The 20,627-nt window shown below is 35.5% G+C and overlaps 1 protein-coding gene across 15 annotated transcripts in view; it reads right to left on the bottom strand.

The window, feature by feature from the left end:
- The window catches only part of LCOR (ligand dependent nuclear receptor corepressor), a 147,223-nt gene that overhangs the window by 56,895 nt on the left and 69,701 nt on the right, over positions 1 to 20,627 (bottom strand). For all 15 annotated transcript variants that reach the window (XM_055559826.1, XM_055559820.1, XM_055559821.1 and 12 more), the window contains 2 exons: positions 5,107 to 5,172; positions 4,694 to 4,773 (listed from right to left, as the gene is read on the bottom strand). Coding sequence is in view for 7 of the 15 variants with exons in the window: in XM_055559820.1 (XP_055415795.1) it covers positions 4,694 to 4,773; positions 5,107 to 5,172 (146 nt within the window). In the remaining 8 variants the exon portion in view is untranslated. The remainder of the gene's footprint in view (positions 1 to 4,693; positions 4,774 to 5,106; positions 5,173 to 20,627) is intronic.

The raw sequence follows: 20,627 nt of genomic DNA, 5'->3' as shown, positions 1-20,627 counted from the left end.
CTTCACTGGTCACCTGAAACTGTCAAAACACTGTTAATTGGCTATACCCCAAAGCAAAATGTTTTTGGTGTTTAAAAGAAAAAAAAAAAAAGAAATGAGGATTCCTTGGCAAAATCCAAGGTTCTGATAGAGAAAGCAAAGATAAGTGTGGAACAGTTTTTGGGGCAAAAAGGTAAAGATTGATAGAAACATGCTAAAAAAAAAAAAAAAAAATATGAAAAGCCAACCAGAATGGGCTTTCAATGGACAAATGTAAAACAACTCAAACTACAAAATAAATAATGATTGCAATAAATTATAATCCAAAGAACAAAATAAGAATTCATGAGTCAATACTGACAGGTAAACAACAAAAACATAAATAGAGAAGGGAAACATCTTCCTTACAGTAAGATTTCAACAAATAGAGTTTGAAGAAATAACAGAACTAGGAAAGCATCATTTGGTAAACACCATGCTAGTATTTTTTTTCAGACAAGATTAATCAATTGATGCTAAAATTATGATGAGAAAAAAATATTTACAAAATCTCAAAGTATGTCTCCACAAGATACCTATCAAGCACAAAAGGGAAAAAAGCAGAAACCCTACAGTAGAGGAAACTTGGCAGACACAATCTTAACCAAGTGATCAAATTAAACATCACCAAGTGTTTCCTGATATGGTGCACTACGGATGACACCACGTCAGTTCTGTGTAATTCTTGCATAACCTGAATTCAATTATAGGGAACCATCAGACAGACTGAGGAGCCATGAGACAAATCAATCTGCTAGCATTCTTCAAAAGTGTCAACATCATGAAAGGCAAAGAAAAACAGAACTATTAGACTAAAGGAGACAAAACAGACATGACAACCATATAACAAAGTGTGGTCCTAGATTGACTCCGGGACCAGAAACATGACTTTATTGGGGTAACTGGTGAATTCTGAAAGGTATGCAGATCACAGTACTTTATCAGTGTTTATCTCCTGATTTTTATCATTGTATTGTGGTTACATAAGACATTATAATTTGGGAAACCAAGGTATAGAGGAATTTATTATTTTTGCAAGTGTTTTATATATCTAAAATTATTTCAAAAAGAAGCTAAGAAAAAGTAGAAAAGCCTCATAAGTGTATAGTACACAGAAAGCTTTTTGTGTATATACTTGGTGTATGTAAGCAGTCAAAACAGTTAGCTATAATATTATAATTCTCCAACTTCATTATGTACACTGACTTCTTCTTATTCATTTAGTACATATTTTAGAGTATATACTACATGCCCAACAAACAGGAAAGGAAGGAAAGAAGGGAGAAGCCAAGTAAGGCAGGCAGGTAGACAGTCACTCATTAACGGACTCCTAGAACAACTGAGACTGGCTATTTCAAATATACTCATGCCCCTTTACACTCTTATTCTCTTCCTCTTCCAAACTGAGTAATTTCAAATACTACTTAATTCTTACTCTACCATTTTCCATATTCATGTTTCTAGCTTTGTAATCAAAATACATGTACTCTAAAAACATGGATCCAATCCCAGCTATGCAACTTTGCCCATAACTCAGACTCTGATCCTTGCCATTTCTTTATCTGTAAAACTGGGATGACTTTAACCAACTTTCTAACTAACTTTATAGGGATGTTGCTGTGAGAATTAAATGGGAGCAAATAAATGTAACTGGCACATAGTAGGTGCTCAAAAAAATGTTACTTGCCTTTCCCATATAAAATATATTTTCTAACTGCTGAAGTGTAGATGAACAATCATTTTACTAATTTCTAGGTAAGTTCCTGCTATATTTTCCAAAAAGGCAACTTCATATTTTTCACTAGATATTTTTAAAGTGTTAGTTGCTCAGTCGTGTCCGACTCTTTGCAACCTCATGGACAGTACCCCACCATGCTCCTCTGTCCATGGAATTCTCCAGGCAAGAACACTACAGTGGGTTGCCTTTCCCTTCTCCAGGGGATTTCCCTGACGGACCCAGGGATCAAACCCAGATCTCCTGCACTGCAGGCAGATAGATTCTTTGACCAACTGAGTCACCAAGAAAGGGCAGGTATTTTTGAAAGTAAATGTAAATAATGTATTTATTTTATCCATTCTAATAGTATCCAATGAAAATCAAATTAACTAAAAACAATTAGGAATAATCTGCATCTCATTCTTAAATATCAGACTAGTATTTCTAACAGCTTTTTCAAATATTACCTGACATCGCACCATGCCAACCTCAAATCAAAATTCCAATATTGTGCTCTATGCTGCCACCTCTTGGCTGTTAACCACTCTCTCCCGTACTTCTTTCATTTTTTGGAATCTTTCGGGCTTCCCTCATAGCTCAGTCGGTAAAGAATCTGCCTTCAATGCAGGAGACCTGGGTTCGATTCCTGAGTCGGGAAGATTCTCCTGGAGAAGGAAATGGCAATCCATTCCAGTATTCTTGCATGGAAAATTCCATGGACAGAGGAGCCTGGCAGGCTACAGCCCATGGAGTCACAAGAGTTGGACACGACTTAGCGACTAAACCACCACCACCAAAGTCAGCCAAGTCTCAACCCAACGTAGGTATAATTAACTTCCAGATCTACTCCTTCTCAGATAAGATGCACAAATGTCTGGAAGAGTTTCAACACAATCACTTTCAATCTAACACAACTAAAGCTATGTATCTGACAAGTTGTTTTCTAGGCTCTCTCTATGTTCAAATACACAGACACTACGGCTGTCTCTGATAAAAACAAATGCCAAAGACAGGTAGTGAAATATCTAATGGAGAAGACTACCTTTCCCAAATCTAGCTGGCCTTTCAAACAAATATTCCTTCTAACTAGAATACTAAAAATTATAGAACTACAAACAGCAAGAATAGCTGCTACATGGTTAAATGCTACATGGTTCCATGCCTTGCTATTTCTGTATTTTCTTCTAAAAATATTCATGAAATATTTTATCCTCATATAGCAATGGGAAACTCAATCATATTACAAGAATATACTGTACTCTATTATTGACCACAGAAGAGCTTTCCTCCCAATCCTCTTCTGAAAAAAAAGGTAATCAACCATTGGCTCCTTCTGTACTGCCAAAATGCCTATTAAATAACTTGCTCAATAATTGGTCACAACATATATGAATGTACACACAAAGACACACAGTTTAAAATGATGAACTTAAACTTCATTGGTAGCTGCTTAATTTTCTGGTCTTTTCCAAACTACAATAAATTTCAAAACACTTTACTCATTAATTCAATAAAAACAGACCATCCTGGATAGTCACAGCAATAATTTTTTCATGTACTTAAGCAAGAAAAAGATGCCATAAAAGAAGAACATTAAAATGCTCTTAAATTAGCTTTGATTTAAAGCAACCTGCCAACAATAGTAAATAATGGTAGAATGGCTATATGCAAGGGTACAAAATAGCATAAGTCATGGTCCGTGGTCTTCACAAGTTGACAATGTAGTCAGGAACACAAGACTCAAACACAGAAAAGGATTAATAACAGAAAGCAGAATATTAATTGACAAATAATTGGTGTAACATTTACTACAACAGTGTGAAGTGTTGAAACAGCAGTAAGAGCAGAGGTATACCATTTATAAGAAAGGAGAGTTAAGGTAAGACTAAGAGCAAGCAGAATTTCAAGCTTTAAAGAACAAGTGCAATGGCCTAGTCCAAATGGTAAAAGTATGTTGTTTACTATAAATGATCAGACCAATTTTGCGTAGAAGACTAGTAGTATTGGTAAGAGAAGTGGACCGAACTGGGAGGGTACTGAGACTCTGAGCATTAGGCTAATGAATCCCAAAGACAACTGTAAAGTCACCAGAGACTGAGTGTGGGTTAACATTTCCATACTACTTGAAGAGTGAGGGTTACGGGAAGGCAGGGAGGAGAAGGGTTTAACCATGTACCAGTGTTTAACACACTGACAAAAACTGAGAGAGAGGAATCATTATTTCAGTAGCCCAGAAAAATGCTAATGGTCTGAACTATGGTGATGACTGAAAAGAGAAAAAGAATGATATTCAATACAAAGAAGAACTGATATAACCTGGTCAATGATTTGAAGTCAGAAGTGTACAAGGAAAAGGAAGGAATTAAAAATGCTTTAAACATTTCCATGGAATAGAAATACCATGAAAAGAAACATAAGACTGTAAAATTATAAATAATTTCCAACAACTTTAATGTCTAAAACCAAAATTCTTTTTATGTTTAACACAAAGCAATAAAACAAGAGAAACCCTAAGGTACAGCCAGTTTCTACACCTGAATATAAACAGCATCCATGCTCAAGTATTATGAAGAAACATAAGACGGCATAAACCATAGTCCATCGTAAGTCTACATGAATTAATAACTACTTGATCTAGGTGCTTGTTACTGTATAAATGACTCCCATTACATGAATTACATTTCATATTTAAAATAACACAACAGTTTGAGACCTAGTTAATTATTCTGTCTAGTGAACTACATAAATAGGGCATTGCATGTTGGGATATAGATTTCTCAACAGACTAAACAACAGACTAGAAACCATCTAAATCGCTAAACCGAGTTACTATCAAATCCTTTATAAATGAACATGGAATCTGTACTCCTACAAATTCTCCAACAAAGTAACCAAGTTTTGGGAAAATAAAATCTACAAAATACCACTCTAGACAAGTTTCACAAGTTTCTTGGTTACCTTTACTTTATCTCTTCTCAAGCAACAGAATAGACAATTTTCATCAAAAGTCCAATCAGAAATGCTTTCAGGTTCACAGTCTGCAAAAATAGTAGGAATAACAAATTAATAGTCACAAAAGAGGATTTTTCAGGAAACAAATGAGAACTAATTTCAAAAATATTATCTGGTTTAACTACACCAAAAATACAGGCTCCTTATCTGCAATAATTGTTCACTAGTTAATATACTTTATTCATAAATATATTTGCATTATCACAGATAACTACATGCAAAAAGATGCTTACATGGGTATAGCGTCATCCCACATAAAACTGTGAATAAAAAGGAGAAGGAGACTGGGGCTTAAGTCACCAAGATAACATTTATGTCACCAGGAAGAATTTGAAATACCAAAGAAAGATTTTGAGTACCTTTAAATAAACTGAGATCTTTTAATAATGCAGGTCCAAACAGCCCTTCAAGAATACTTTCAAACCCTGAAAGGATGAAAAAAATTCATTATTACAATAATATTCCCTACAGTAATTTTAACCTAGTTGCATGAAAAAATGATGGTGCTTTCTTTCCATTCTCAGGACCTCCAGATTGTTATTGAAAGGATGCTGAGCAGAGTGTCAATGACGAATCTAAAAGGAGTATTTGCATTTTCGTCAGTGATTAACACTCAATACAAATTCACAACCCATTCATGGACAATACAAAACAACAGTAGAAATAACCAATGAAGGAATGTCAATTCATGAGGTCTCTTACCATCTTACAAAATTCCAAATACCTCTTTACATCAACTTTCAAACTTCATTTTAAGAGGCACCTTTCCAAATGAAGAGTCAAACTGCTTCAAAATTTTCAGTGTTCTGGGTTAATCTAAACAGCGTACTTCTGAATTTGAACTGAGTTAATAGATTCTTCAATCTAACAGTTTTTTAAGAAGGAAAAGCCTCACTGAAAACAACATTTGTATCACAAAAAGAAAAAGACTTTTGTCATTAGTTCACACTGCCACAGTAACTACTGGGTCCCTTTATGAACCACTGATTATACACAAAAAGAGAGACAAAGAGAATTCAAAGATACCTATACATAGATGTTTAGAAAATGAAAACAAAAATAAACTTTTCTAATATATTACCTCAAATACCACTGATTAACTCAATGAAAAACAAGTTAAAAAATATCTTTGTCACCTTGCTGTCTTCTATGGGTATTAAGAGTAAGGAGGAAAATGCAAAAGAGAAGCCAACTGTACCTTCATACAACACAACAAATAATGGGTTAGTACAGCAGTTCCCAAACTCTATGTATCATGACTTCATTTGGAGCTCAAGTAAGTAAAACAAGAGGTCTATAAATCCATGTCCTTTAAGCATGAACCTTAAGAAAGAAATAAATGGTCTTGTGCATTCAATGTACACATTTCAAATGTACAGAAATAATACTGTAATTAAGAAAATATGTAAGTTTGACTGAATTCCTCGTAGTTTGGGCCACTATGCATTCTGTCACATAATCTGATTATCACCTAAGGGTTTACAATTTTTTTTTTTAATTATTAAAAAGTACCCCCATGTTCAAAAGTGAGGGAACCACTAATTTAAAATCCTACAGCCTGGTGGGCACATGAGGCCCACAAACAGGGACGTTTCCTAACCACAAATACAATCACCAGAAAGAGTTTGGAAAGTAAGGGGGTAAGAAAGATGGTCCCAAGAAACAGTATCTTACCTCCTTATAAGAGCAACACTGGACTGTAAAGGATTCCTCTGTCCTTAAGAGTAAGTCATCATATTCAGTAGGGTAAACCCTAGAGTTTGTACCATCTACACTGTAGTTACTTGACTTTCCTATACTATTTTCATGATTTCTAGATTCTAGGTTTTTCATTTATTATTAACAATCAATTTTTTTCAACTCTCTTTTGTTCTTCCCATCAAAATTATTCCAAGGACATTAGCAAAACCAAACTACCCATTCAAACAAATGGGAAATATCTACCCTGTTTATTATTTGCCCACTGTAATTAAAACACTGTTCACTAAATTACTATGTCCTCTTTTCTCTACACTAAGGAGGATAAAGTGTTGGGCTAAGGTTTTTGAGGGTGGGAAGGTGGTGGTGAGGGAATGAGAAGGAAATGCTAAGTACTGCCTATCCTGGGTCTGCAAACTAAATATTTTCAACACTAGCTTACAAAGAAAAAAAAAAAAAATCCTGTAGCCTGCCTCTAGAGCCCTCTTACTCCCAAAATGGATTTCTAACTTCACAAATATTAATGAAAGTGTTTCAATATCTGGCAAGTACCAAGTACACACTGCAAATAACTAAAGGGGATTATGGGTGGCTCTTATTCTGAAGAGCAAATCTAATATGCTTTCACCTGGATTTATATGAAATAATAACAAATTCCAAATGTGTATGCTTAGCATAAATTCTTCAAAGGGAAAATGTGAATATAGCAAAAATAATACTAAGAAAGAAAAAAATCAAATAAAAGCCTTGGTAGGTAAAATTTTAAAAATTACAAAAGATAACAGAATTAGAAAGAATAGTAACAACATCAATAACACAAAAACACTAACAAAAATTGAATCACATTATCAAAGAACAGGAAAAGGGAAAGACCAAAAATAATCAAACAAGAAAAAAAATCTGGTCATAAAAGCAAAGATTTAACCACAATTAATTTTGATCAAAACAGCAACTGTAAACAAGTCACTACTCTTGCTCATGTCTGCAACAATACATTAAACCACACAGATACTGATCAGACACCGTTAAGTCATATTTTGCCTACTCTGCTTAACTGAATTTAATGCCACTCAGTTTTATTAATATTAAATATTGAATTTAGCAGTTGCATAGCAACAAGGAATGTCCCATGCGCTATGCTTGACATTAACAAAAGGCAAATAAGAAAAGAATAAATGTATTCAAAATTTATACCATGATCTCATAGAAAAGCCATGAAGATCAACAACAAAATGCCAAGGAAAATTAAATACATAATGAAAAAGACAGCTATGTCATTATGTTCAATCACCAGGGCTTAAAACTCACCTGTATGTAACATATTACATGTAAAGAAATATTAATAATTTTATTGAGCACGACTACTGGCCAAAGAATCCCTATCCAACATTGCAACTGGAATGAAAGCTCGTCTCCAATCTCTTCTCACTGCAACCTGAAGACAATCACTGTGTCTTCAGATCGTCTTCCTAAAACACTACTTTAACAATGTGACCAACTGTTCAGCAAAACCACACTTTGTTTTTAAAAACAAATCCCAAATTCCTAAGTCTAGCAATCAAAATCATTTATAATTAATAATTCGACCCTAACCTACCACTGACAGCCTTATTTCTCAAAACTTCCCTGCTCACTATCCCAGCTCCAACCAGGCTGGTATTCTAACGTGTTCAATCATCTATCACTTCTATGTCCTCATATTTTCTGAAGCCTTTTCATTTCACTTCTGCCCAAATATATTATCTCCATCAAGGCATTCTTCAGCTTATTCAACAAATAGATATTTGCTTATCTAACATACTTAACCAAAAGCCTACCACCTATCAGGGACAGTGACAGGCACTGAATAGGTAGGCAATGAGGAACAGACATGGTACCCGCCCTCAAGGAGACTGGGTTTCCAGTTTTCTCATCCTCAGAATTCACATTATCACTCCCTCTCTTTTAAATAAATGTTAATTGCCCTATGTTTTCTCTCTTCTATTAATATCACATGCAAAGCACTGTCTGTGAAAGTATTCTGTAACATAAGATTTGTCATAGGCTATCTAAACCTGGCTTCTGTTTTTCTTTCCATATGTTTAGGTCCTCAAGGAGATTTAATATGCCAAGAAGGCTAGGAAGGAGGCCTTCCTGTTTCCCAGAATGCTCCTCTTATACTAGGGCTCTCTGGTTTTTAGTTTGATTTTAATAACCTACCTCTCAAAAACAAAAGACAGAAGATTAAAATTTCTCACATATTACCCTCTTCAATCTAAACCATATCTCTACTCTATTTCTAACCAAAATGGGAAAAGCAGATTATGAAAAGTAATGAGAGGAATGTATCAAATACACAGACAACTGAAGTAAGCAACAGCCTGTAGTTCTGAAATAAGAAAAATATCATAGATGGAATGAAAAAATGGTTCACGTGTCTTGGGAACCTTTCCTGAGAGAACAGTACAGTGATTATCAGTCTGAGAGACAATTTTCACATCAAGGTCCCTTGGATATCTTACAAAGCTTGGTGCCTGGTATAATAAAAAAAAAAAAAAAAAAAAAAGCTCAATCTTCAATACGGTATCATTATTTTATAAAATATCAGTTCAAAGGTGCTTGTTGGTAACAATCATCAGCTAGTATCTTAATACACAAAAAAAGAGACTGATAGTATCTGGAGTTTTTTGCTTAAAACTCAGGGTTTTAACTTGGGAATACCACACTTACCTTCTTTAAAAGTATGCACCAAAATGAATAATTAAAAAGCACCAGATTACACAATCTTTTATACTCAATCCAAAGGAATAGAGGTAATTAAACCCTTTTTAATCAATGTTTCAGCTACTTTAAGGTATCTATCATACAACCAAAGCATTCTGGATGAACTTCTACAGGTAAAGAGCCAAAACCAGGCTGTCTTCTCATTACTCTAGGCAATCCGCCCCTGCTGGACAATTACATGCTTCTTCCTCTCTCCCTGAGCATCTGCTCCCAGCCCACATCTGCTGGCTCACTCACCATCCTGAGAACCACCCAGCACAAAAACTGATGAAAGAACCTGATAAGACACACACTGAAGACAAACAATAACCTAGTCAAGACTAACAGCCCAAACTGAAACAGAATTAATGAAGAAAAATACTAGAGGTTGAAAAAAACTACAAATAGTGTTTCTATTGAAGCCAGGGAAGAACAGCATTTAAAACAAAAAGCAAGCTGCTCCAGAAAAGGAGTGCAGAATATGTGTTTGGGGAAGAGAAAAGAAGAAAACCCAAACTGCCAAAATAACCAAATAAAGTATTAAACAGAAAAATATACAACCAATTAGCAATTTTAAAAAATTCAAGAAATGTCCTCATGCTGCTGCTGCTGCTAAGTCGCTTCAGTCGTGTCTGACTCTGTGCGACCCCATAGACAGAAGCCCACCAGGCTCCCCATAATGCATAGTAAATCTGAAGTCAAAGAAATCATGTTAAAAAGATCAGAGATGAGGAGGAGGCCAGGACATTCAGTATCTGTGAAAGAGGATTTCCAGAACAAGAAAGAGAAAATACTAAAAATTTTCAAAAATTAAATTTAAGAAATGGGGTGGGATGAAGAGGGAAGACGAGAACAAAAAGAAAACTTCCTGATGTTGAATACTGTTATGCATCTTCATAGTTAATGTGTTTTGAGAAGTCCTGGGCAGAATACTCAGGGGGAAAAAAGCATATTGATACATGTAACTCTCCGGGCAGAATATCTGAATTTCAAAAATAAAAGTAAAGCTCCAAAATAAGGGGAAATTTTTACTTAATTTACACAAAATAAGAGGAAAGAGATTCAGAATGACAGTCATTTCATTAGTAAAAGTAAATGCTAAAAGCCAATGGAGCTATGTTTACAAAATTCTGAAGGTTAAAAAAAAATGTTTAAAGCCAATCTATTATTCACAGATATGGATAAAATAAAAATACTAGATATGCTCTGATTTAAAAAGTAATACATCCATTTACTTGGGTACTAGTAACAGTTAAAGTGGTTGAGCTAAAATAAAAAATTCAGAACAAAGACCTCCTAAAAATGACAAACACTTTATATAAAAAATAACAGTGTATGGCTGAGTTCCTTTGCCGTTCACCTGAAACTTGCAACACTGTTTGTTAATCGGCTATATCCCAATACAAAATAAAAAGTTAAAAACAAATAATGGCAAGCAATGTACCAGCAAAACTAACAGTTAAGTATAAACACTTGTTACTAATATGAGGCGATTCAGTTTAATACAAGAGATAAAGAATTCTTTAAATAAACACAATATAATTTTTAAAATTAATGATTTAGGAATAACATCCCAAACTATTACAAAAAATCTTAGGTGAAGAAGAGTAAATAAAGTATGCTTAGATCAAGTGTGCATGCAGGATGAGGGAATAATTTATAATAGTCATTACTCTTTGATGTTAATAAGAAAATGTAGGTTTAACATAAATTTGCTTTAGAATGTATGGATAAGGCTGAAGAATTTCCAATCACCGGAGGAAATAAAGAACAACAAAGAACAACTACAAAAGGAAGTAAAATTTAAAACTAAACAAAAAGTAAGCATGCTAAACAAGAAACAAAAAAACAATTTCAGGACAAATATCAAACATGTAAATGTTACAATAAATATTAATCAATTAAATTAACTAAGCAAAAGAGAAAAAAGTGACAGGGCATAGCATGAGCTTCCCTGTCTCTGGTAAAGAATCTGCCTTCCAATGCAGCAGACACAAGTTCGATCCCTGGGATGGGAAGATCTGAAGAAGCGATGGCAAGCCCCTCCAGTATTCTTGCCTGGGAAATCCCATAGACAGAGGAGCCTGGCGAACCATGGGGCTGCTGAAGAGTGGGACATGACTGAGTGAATAAACAACAGGGCCCGGTAGCATGCAGTTCATAACAGACTCAAAGTGACACAGGTATGTTAAACCAAAGAGGGAGGCTCAGCTGTGAGAAAAATGTAAGACGATTAAGAAGAAAGCAATAGAGATGGCAGTGACAATCAGGAAAAGAATTATTCAAGGATAAAAGTATAAAACATAGATAACTAGTAAGAACCTACTGTACAACAGGGAACTCTACTCAATACTCAGCAATGGCCTACATGGAAAAATAATTTTTAAAAAAGAGTGAATATATGGATATGTATAACCGATCCACTTTGCTGTACACGTGAAACTAACACAACATAATGGTCCAATAAGAATTTAAAAAAGGAAAAAAGCATATAACAAAAAAGTGAAGAATTTTTCTATTACTAAAGGGCTAATCTATTTCATGAGTGAAACTGACCTATGATTTTCTTTCTTGTATGTCTGGTTTGACAAATATCGTTCTAGAAAGAACTGAGATATATTTCCTTTTTTCCTACTTTCTGGAGGAGGTGACAGAAAAGTGGGAAGCTTTCTTCCTTAAAAAAAGTAGGGAGGAACTCACATGTAAAGCATTCTGGGGTTATTCTCTTTGTTTTAACTATTAAGTTTATTTAATAGTTATAGAACTATTCAAGCTTTTTATTTCTTGAGTCAGTTTTTGGGAAGTTATATTTTTCTTTAATTAAAAAATTACTGGCATATGATTGATCGTATTTTCCCTTATCATTTTGAAAGCAGTGGCAAAATATACATAATATAAAATTTATAATTTTAATCATTTTTACATTTACTATCGCATAAAATTCTACAGTGTTGGCACCATCATCCATCTCCAGTGCTTCTTTCATTTTGCTGAAGAAGAAAACTGGAACTTTATACTATAGGGGAAGAGTAACTGTCTGCTTGCTTGTACTCCCAGTCTTGCAGCCACCATTCTACTTTGTCTGTACAAGCGCAACTACCGCAAGCACTTCTTCAGTGGAATAAGAGTACGTACTTGTCACTTAGTTACTAGCTCACTTCATTTAGTTACTGGCATAATATCCTCATGCTTCATCCGTCCTGCAGCATGTGACACGATTTTTGTCCCTTTTAAGGCTGAATCAGATCAGATCAGATCAGTCGCTCAGTCGTGTCCATTTCGTTAATACATAGATCATATTTCTCCATTCATACATCAATGAACACTGTAGTTACTTCTACCTTTTGGCTATTGTAAAATAATGTTGCTGTAAATCCCTTATCTCTTCTTTATCTGTCATCTTCATTTTCACAATATTATTTCTTTCTTTCCTTGATTAATCTTAACAGGTTTGTTTTCTTAGTCCCCCCTCCCAACTCCCTTTTGACTTCTCTTGATCTTCTCTTTGTTCTCTGGTTCATCAATTTTTACTCTAAGTTTCATTATCTTTCTATTTTCTGTGGATTTATTCTGCTGTCGTTAAGTTTCTAACTTAGGGCAGTAGCTTAGTTCACTTATTTTCAAGTTGTTCCCTTTAAAAAAAAAAGTATAGGAGTGATTTAAGAGAATTAAACCTTAACTATTTTACATTAAGAAGTAATCCAGGATAAATAAAATGCAGTATATCCGTTTTTTTATTGTTGTTTAGTCGCTAAGTCATGTCCGACTCTTTTGCAACCCCATAGGCTGTAGCCCGTCCACCAGGTTCTGCTGTCCATGGGATTCTCCAGGCAAGAACATGGAGGATTGTTATGTCCTCCTCCAGGGGGTCTTCCCAACCCAGGGATCAAGCCCGCATCTCCTGTGTCTACTGCCCTGGCAGGCAGATTCTTTACCACTGAGCCACCTGGGAAGCCAATACATCAATATCATGGAATACTTTACAATAAGGATGAGTGAACTTCAAAACATTATGCTAAGTGAAAAAGGCCAAAAATAACAGATCACATACTATATGGTTCTATTTATATGAAATGTCCAAAAAAGACAAATTTGTAGAGATTAAAAGTAGTGATTTCCCTAGGGCTGGGAGTGAAAATGGGAATAACTGCGAAAAGACATGTTTTTTTCTGAGATGATAGACTTATTCTAATAAATTAGATTTTGGTGATGGCTACATAACTCTAAATATAGTAACAATCAGTGCCTTGCAAGGTGCATAAATTATATGTCAATGAAACTTTTAAAATAAGTATGCATATTTAGTAAATATTTACAATGTTTTAAGAAAATTTGGCCTGTTAGCCTGTGTTGAGAATTTTAATTTGAAATGTAGAATTGAATAGGTGATTTAGGTCTGATTGCAGGCTGAAATCTTACTAAGTTTACATACTTTGTTACAATACGTATACAATTTAAGAATAATAACACTTAAAGTATCTAAAGGTTTTATTAAATCACTAAAGGGAAAATATAAAATTTTAAGTTTATAGACAAAAATGTTTTAAGTTAACTAAAATATCTGGAGTAAGATCTGTATTTTAAGAGAATAGGTTTTAAATTTATAAATTTAAATAAACATTTAAATTAGAAATCAAAGTAACTATGTCATTATCTTTTCTACATACAAAGTCACCTTATATCTCACACTTATTATAGTAAGAACCAATCAAGTGTTTTATACAGAACTCAGCAGTGTGGGGATACAGAGCAAATGTTTAAAATACATGCCCTGCCATTAAGATTTACACACATTCCTGGTACCATGCATATACTGACCACTCCAATCTCTTATCTCTTGCTCCAGACTTTACTTCTAATTGCCTGCTTCATATCATCACCAAGATATCCCAAATACCTCCAAAAATCCAAATGAAAATCATCCTACACCTTTTCCCTCACCTCAACCAGTGATGACTCTTGTACTCCTTACCAAGAAAACAGCATCACTAATCCCTTCCCAAGTCATTCGGGTTACAAATCTCAGTTGGTTCATGATTCCATTCTTTCCCTAGATCAGTTGATCCTATTCACCTGAATCATAAAAGGTCCACTCAAATCCATTCTCTTTTCCACTCCTAAATTCAGGCCTTCACCATTTTGTACCTTAGTAATTACAGTACATGTCACTCATGTTGATAATAATAGATAATAACTGAGCCCTTAGCTGGTATCAAACAAGGTAAGCACTGTATCAGGTACTTCATTCCCATTATGATAATATCGTCAGGGGAACACTGTAAAACAGGTATTATTGCTATTACCCAATATATGTAAGAAAATAGAAAATCAAAGCAGCTATTTTTTTTTTTTTTTTCATTTAACTACAAAGACACAGACCCTCGGTTTAAAACCAAGCCAGTGACTCTATAAAGTCCAGGCTTTTCACTTCTTCACACAAAATACTAATGACATCTCTTAATTTTTAGTTCATCTGACTACTTAAAACATTCCCTACATCACCAAATCTACCAAAAACCATCCTTCACACTGCCATCAAACCTCTCCCATCTTTTCTCAGTTTTAAAAATCTCTGATAGCTTTCCACTGACAATACTGAAGACTTCAAATTCCTGGCTAGCATGCAAGATCACTGAGGGTCTGTCTAGTTCCAAACCACTTTTCTGTCTGCCCTGCCATTTTCTTTCTACATATTCTATGCTCTGGCCAGACTGATTTATCAGTCATTACACACATGTCAATGCTTCCATGCCTTTCAAGCACAGCAAGCCTTCTGCCCAGAATGTTCCCCTGCAACCCATAATCTAGTTAATTTTAAGGCATCCTTTATCTCAGTCCAAAACCTCATCAGGCGAAGTTAGGAACAGCCCCATCAGTGCTGAAGTTGCACCGCTAGAAAACTATACTTCAGTTAAAAAAAAAAAAAACAAAAATTGGGGGGCAGGGTGGATTTTACCTACTAGACTTTTGAGCAAAGAACAGGAACCTATTCTTCTTTTTCTTAACATCAGCCTGCCTGTTCCCAAACTGCAGTCAGTAAGTGTTAGTTGGATAAATACAAATATACCCTTCTATTTACCTCACAGGTTTAATATTTTAAAATGACTCATTTTGTGAGTCTAGCATGTTGAAGACCTAAAGAAACAGAAATAAATGAAACAGAAGAGCAACCGATATCTAATGGAAAAAGGTTGCTATACCTATGAACTAAAACCAGAACATAATTAAGGCTTGCTTTGCCGGCCCATGAACAGAGATGACAGGCACACTTTTGTGTGCAAAGCTGTAATCACAGCAAAGACAGAAATAAATCGAGAGAGATAAAGTCCTGAAAAACAGTGGTATTAGTACATTAAGGAGGGAAAATACAACTCGAGTAGCTGGAACATAACCGAAATAACTTTATATAATTATATTTACATATATTATGCCATAAATGAGACTCCATGATGTTAAGTAGCCAAAATTGCAAAGGTAGAAAGTAACTAGGTCAGTTGGATTTAGTTCTTTGGAAATTCAAGGGCAGTTTTGGTTCATTTTTTCTATTATATCAAACTGTCTTGGGTACAGTAATTATGCTAAAAAGAAGCCATTTAAATGCAAATCTGAAGTTGATTAGGAATGAGTCAATTACATCAGGAGTTCACAATCTGTGGGCCACAATTCCTTAGAGGAACTCAGTCATTAGAAGGTCAGTACATCCACATGAGCACTGTTTGCAAATTAAATAAAAATGTGCTTGCACATACAGCCGCTACTTTTCTAAATGCATTTTTTGCTGTGAACAAAATGCATTATTTCTTTAAAAAGCACTACTGAATTCATAATAGCCCTGGCATTACATATTTTCTCAAAGATACTAAAACTACTGTTTGAGAGTTCAGTAATTTTTTTTTTAAAGTTCTGTTGTTTCTGAGGCTCTTGTCCTTGGTGGACTATAGATATTTATTTACTTGTATTTATTGAGCACCTACTATAAGTCAGTCACTATCAATGCAGCTGTGAACACCACAGACAAAAGTTCCTATCCGGAACTCTAATTCTGGCAGAGGAGATAAAAATATATAAATAATGATGACAATGACAATGAATAATATGTGGTAAAGATAAGTAAGAGAAGAACTGGTTGAAGGATATAGCAGACTGGTGGTGGGGTGGGGGTGGGCAATAACTAAACCCTGAAAAACCATTACTGGTAACACTGAGAAATGCGGAGGAAAACTGAGTAGGGTGGAGAATTCTTAGGTCGGGAAAAGACTCTTAAGAGGCTGAATGTTTGAGCACTGAATGAACTGAGTGAGCAAGTCATCTAGATATTCAAGACAAAGGAACGTTCTAGACAGAGGGAACAGCACTGAAGCAGTGAAGGGTATGAAGTATGGTATATCCGGGAAACAGCAAGAAAATTGGTGTGGTCTGAGCAAAGTAAGAAAGCAGGAGACGAGACAGGTATCTACAGGCAGGATCACAGAGGCTATCTATGTGAGAGGACTGGGATCTGAATTAAACAGAAATTCACTAATTTTATATCTGGGTAGTGGCAGAAGTAATATGGTCAGATTTATATTGTTTAAGTTTACCAGGTGGCTGCAGAGATAACCGATAATGAATAAAGTATTATAAAGAGACTATTACAACAGCCTTCGCAAGAAATAATGGTGACAACCAGAGTGGCAGTGGTGGAGGCAGAAATCAGTGAAAGGTACAGAGTATAACCTGGGGATTAAACCAACTTGCTTTGATGATGCACTAGCAGAGGGAGAGGACACTTAGTCTTTATTTGGTCTGAGAACTGGGTAAATGGTAATGTAACTTTCTAAGACAAGACTGGAGGAGGAAACAAGTGGAACAGAGAAATTTAGTTCAGTTTTGGACACGTTAAATCTGACTTGTCTCTTGGAAATCAAAGTGGGTGTGTGCAGGAAACAACTGGATGGGTGAGTTTGAAATAGGAGACAATGGGATCAGGATATAAAACTGGAAATCATCTAAGTACAGACAGAACTTAAAGCTTTAGAAATACATGAGATCTTATCTGGGCATCCCAGGTGGTGCAAGTGCTAAAGAACCCACCTGCCAATTAAGGAGACGTAAGAGATATAGGTTTGATCCCTGGGTTGGAATGATCTGGAGGAGGGCATGGCAACCCACTCCAGTACTCTTGCCTCGAGAATCCCATGGTCAGAGCCTGGTGGGCTACAGTCCATAGGGTTGAAGAGTCAGACATGAGTGAAGTGACTTGGCACGCACGAACAAGATCTTATTCACTCAATGAGGGTATTTAAAAAGGAAAAGAAACCCAATCAAAAAATGGGCAGAAGACATAAACAGACATTTCTCCAGAAAAGACATACAGATGGCCAATAAGCACATGAAATGATGCTTACCATCACTATTTATTAGAGAAATGTAAACAAAACCTACAACGAAGCATCACCTCACCCTGATCAGAATGGCCATCATCAGAAAGTTCACAAGTAATAAATGCTGATGAGGTTGTGGAGAAGAGAGTATCCTCCTACAGTAGTTGATGGGAGTGTAAATTGATGCAGCCACTATGATAGGAAAACAGTATAGAGATTCCTGTAAAAACTCTAAAAAATGAGAGTTGCCATATGATCAAGCAATCCGACTCCTAAACATCCATCTGGATAAAATGCTAATTCAAAATGATACATGCACTCCCCAATGTTCACAGCAGCACTATTTACAACAGCCAAGACATGGGAGCAACCTAAATGTTCATTAAAAGATGAATGAACAAAGAAGATATACATATCAGATATATCTATCAGTTCAGTTCAGTTGCTCAGTCGTGTCTGCTCTTTGCAACCCCATGGACTGCAGCACGCCAGGCCTCCCTGTCCATCATCAACTCCTGGAGTTTACTCAAACTCATATCCACTGAGTCGGTGATGCCATCCAACCATCTCATCCTCTGTTGTCCTTTTCTCCTCCCGCCTTCAATGTTTCCCAGCATCAGGGTCTTTTCCAATGGGTCAGCTCTTCACATCAGGTGGCCAAAGTATTGGAGTTTCAGCTTCAGCATCATTCCTTCCAAAGAACACCCAGGGCTGATCTCCTTCAGAATGGACTGGTTGGATCTCCTTGCAGTCCAAGGGACTTTCAAGAGTCTTCTCCAACACCACAGTTCAAAAGCATCAATTCTTCATTGGTTTGCTTTCTTTCAAGTCCAACTCTCACATCCGTACGTGACTACTGGAGAAACCATAGCTTTGACTAGATGGATCTACTTAGTCACAAAAAAGAATGAAATTTGGGGAATTCCCTTGTGGTCCAGTGGTTAGGACTTCGCACTTCCACTTCAGAGGGCACAGGTTTAATCCCTGGTCAGGAAACTAAAATCCCATATGCTGCAAACAATAAATAATACCGAGTTCTATTTGCTTTAAAAAAAAAAAAAAACAATGAAACTTGCAGCAATGTGGTTGGACCTAGAGATTATCATATTAAGTAAGATAAAGACAAGTATATGACATTGCTTATATGTGAAATCTAAAAGAAGAAAAACAAATGAACTTATTTACAGAACAGAAATAGGCTCAAAGACATTGAAAACAAACTCATGATTACCAAAGGGGAAAGGGGGTGAGGGAGAGATAACTTAGGAGTTTGGGATTAGCAGATACAAACTAATATATATAAAATAAACAAGGTCTTACTGTACAGCACAGGGAACTATATTCAATATCTTGTAATAAACTATAATGGCAAAGAATATAAACAAAAGAAAAAGGAAAGGAAGGAAGAAGAATGAATACTAGAGCATTCCAATGTTCACCAGTTAGGAAGAAAAAGAGACTGAAAAATTATGATTAAGTCTTATTTATGGTTATACTTTCAGTATTTGGCAAACACATTGGTTTCAGAAGGACTCAAAAAACAGTGCTGATCTGAACGACTGTATATGGCATGTAATTAAATGCACATTACACCACCCCATCTCTCACACAAGAGATGATTCTGAAAGGAAGCATCTCCCTTTTGATATAATCAAACACATTTACTTAAACATATCTAATTTGCAAATTTAAAAAATCATCACTTTATAACACATCTCCAACACACTGTAATATACAGCAGTACAAAAGATCAAACTTTAATCTGGACCCCACTGAAATAAGCTTCACCATATTTTAGAAATTTTAAAATGACACTAAATTTTGAGCTAGCCTTCAGATTCACGTATATACGTACATGTAAAGTAAATTCTTAATAGCTTCTGCTCTAAAGTGTTCAGTGATTATCTAATGCATGTAGAGTAAATTTCAAACTCTGAAGTCTAGCTTTTAAATTCTTCCTTAAGTGGACCTTTTCAATATACTCTCCCAATGTTCTTCAAGCACACTCAACCCAAAAGTATTCTGTTTCTCAAATTCACCTTGCTTTTGCTTGTCTGATCCCTTGCCTCATCCTGCTCCTTTGCCTAAAGTGTCCTTCTCTCAAATTTCAAGTCGTGATCCTGCTTGGTCTTCCACAACATAGGTCTTCCTCCCAACTGACTCCCAGTACTCTTTGCTTTATCTATCCTGAATTTTCAACATGAGTGCATCTGTTTTATGTATCCAGTTGAATTTTACACTCCATGCTGTAATGTAATAGAAGGAATACTAGTACTCTAGGAAGTGAGAGACTGGTAGTTAAGAACATGGATTCTGGAGTCAGATTACCTGGGTTTAGATTTCTGACAATGTTATAACGCTTCTATGGCCTTGGGAAAGTTGTCTTCTTTATGCCTCATCTTCCTGGGCTATAAAATTGTTTTTACCTCAAAAAATTAAGATAATATCTGCAATCTATTTAGAATAGTATCTGAAAGCATAACCAAAGCACTTTATCATAAAATGAACTTCTCAGGTGGCACCAGTGGTAAAAAACCCGCTTGCCAATGCAGCAGACTTAAGAGATATGTGTTCGATCTCTGGGTCGGGATGATCCCCTGGAGAAGGACACGGCAACCCACTCCAGTGGGCTGGAGAATCCAATGGACAGAGGAGCCTGGTGGGCTACAGTCCACAGGGTCGCAAAGAGTTGGACATGATGGAAGCAACTTAGCACATATAAAATGTTTGATAAAGGAAGGAAGGAAGAAGGTTGCATTTTGGTTTGTAATTTCTTTTTAACCTTATGTGATAGATAGCTACATACAAAAATAATCGTAAGTTTATGTTGATGAGCATACAATGTATAAATATGAAATTTGTGACAGTACAATAACAATCTAAAGTTGAGGGACACAGCTACATATGAGCCAAGTATTTTGTAATACTATTGAAACTAAGTCATTATTAATTAAGATGTTAACTATATATCCCCAAGACAGACACTAATAACTAAAAATTGCACAGTAAAAGTGGAAAAGGAATCAAAATAGTACACTAGAAAATAGTTATATGATATAAAAGGCAGTAAGGAAGAC

Source organism: Bubalus kerabau, chromosome 22 (genome assembly GCF_029407905.1).
Source record: "Bubalus kerabau isolate K-KA32 ecotype Philippines breed swamp buffalo chromosome 22, PCC_UOA_SB_1v2, whole genome shotgun sequence".
In the NCBI taxonomy this organism is placed as follows: Eukaryota; Metazoa; Chordata; class Mammalia; order Artiodactyla; family Bovidae; genus Bubalus; species Bubalus kerabau.
Note: the sequence above shows the minus strand (reverse complement) of the source record. Positions and strands in the feature narration are given on the sequence as shown.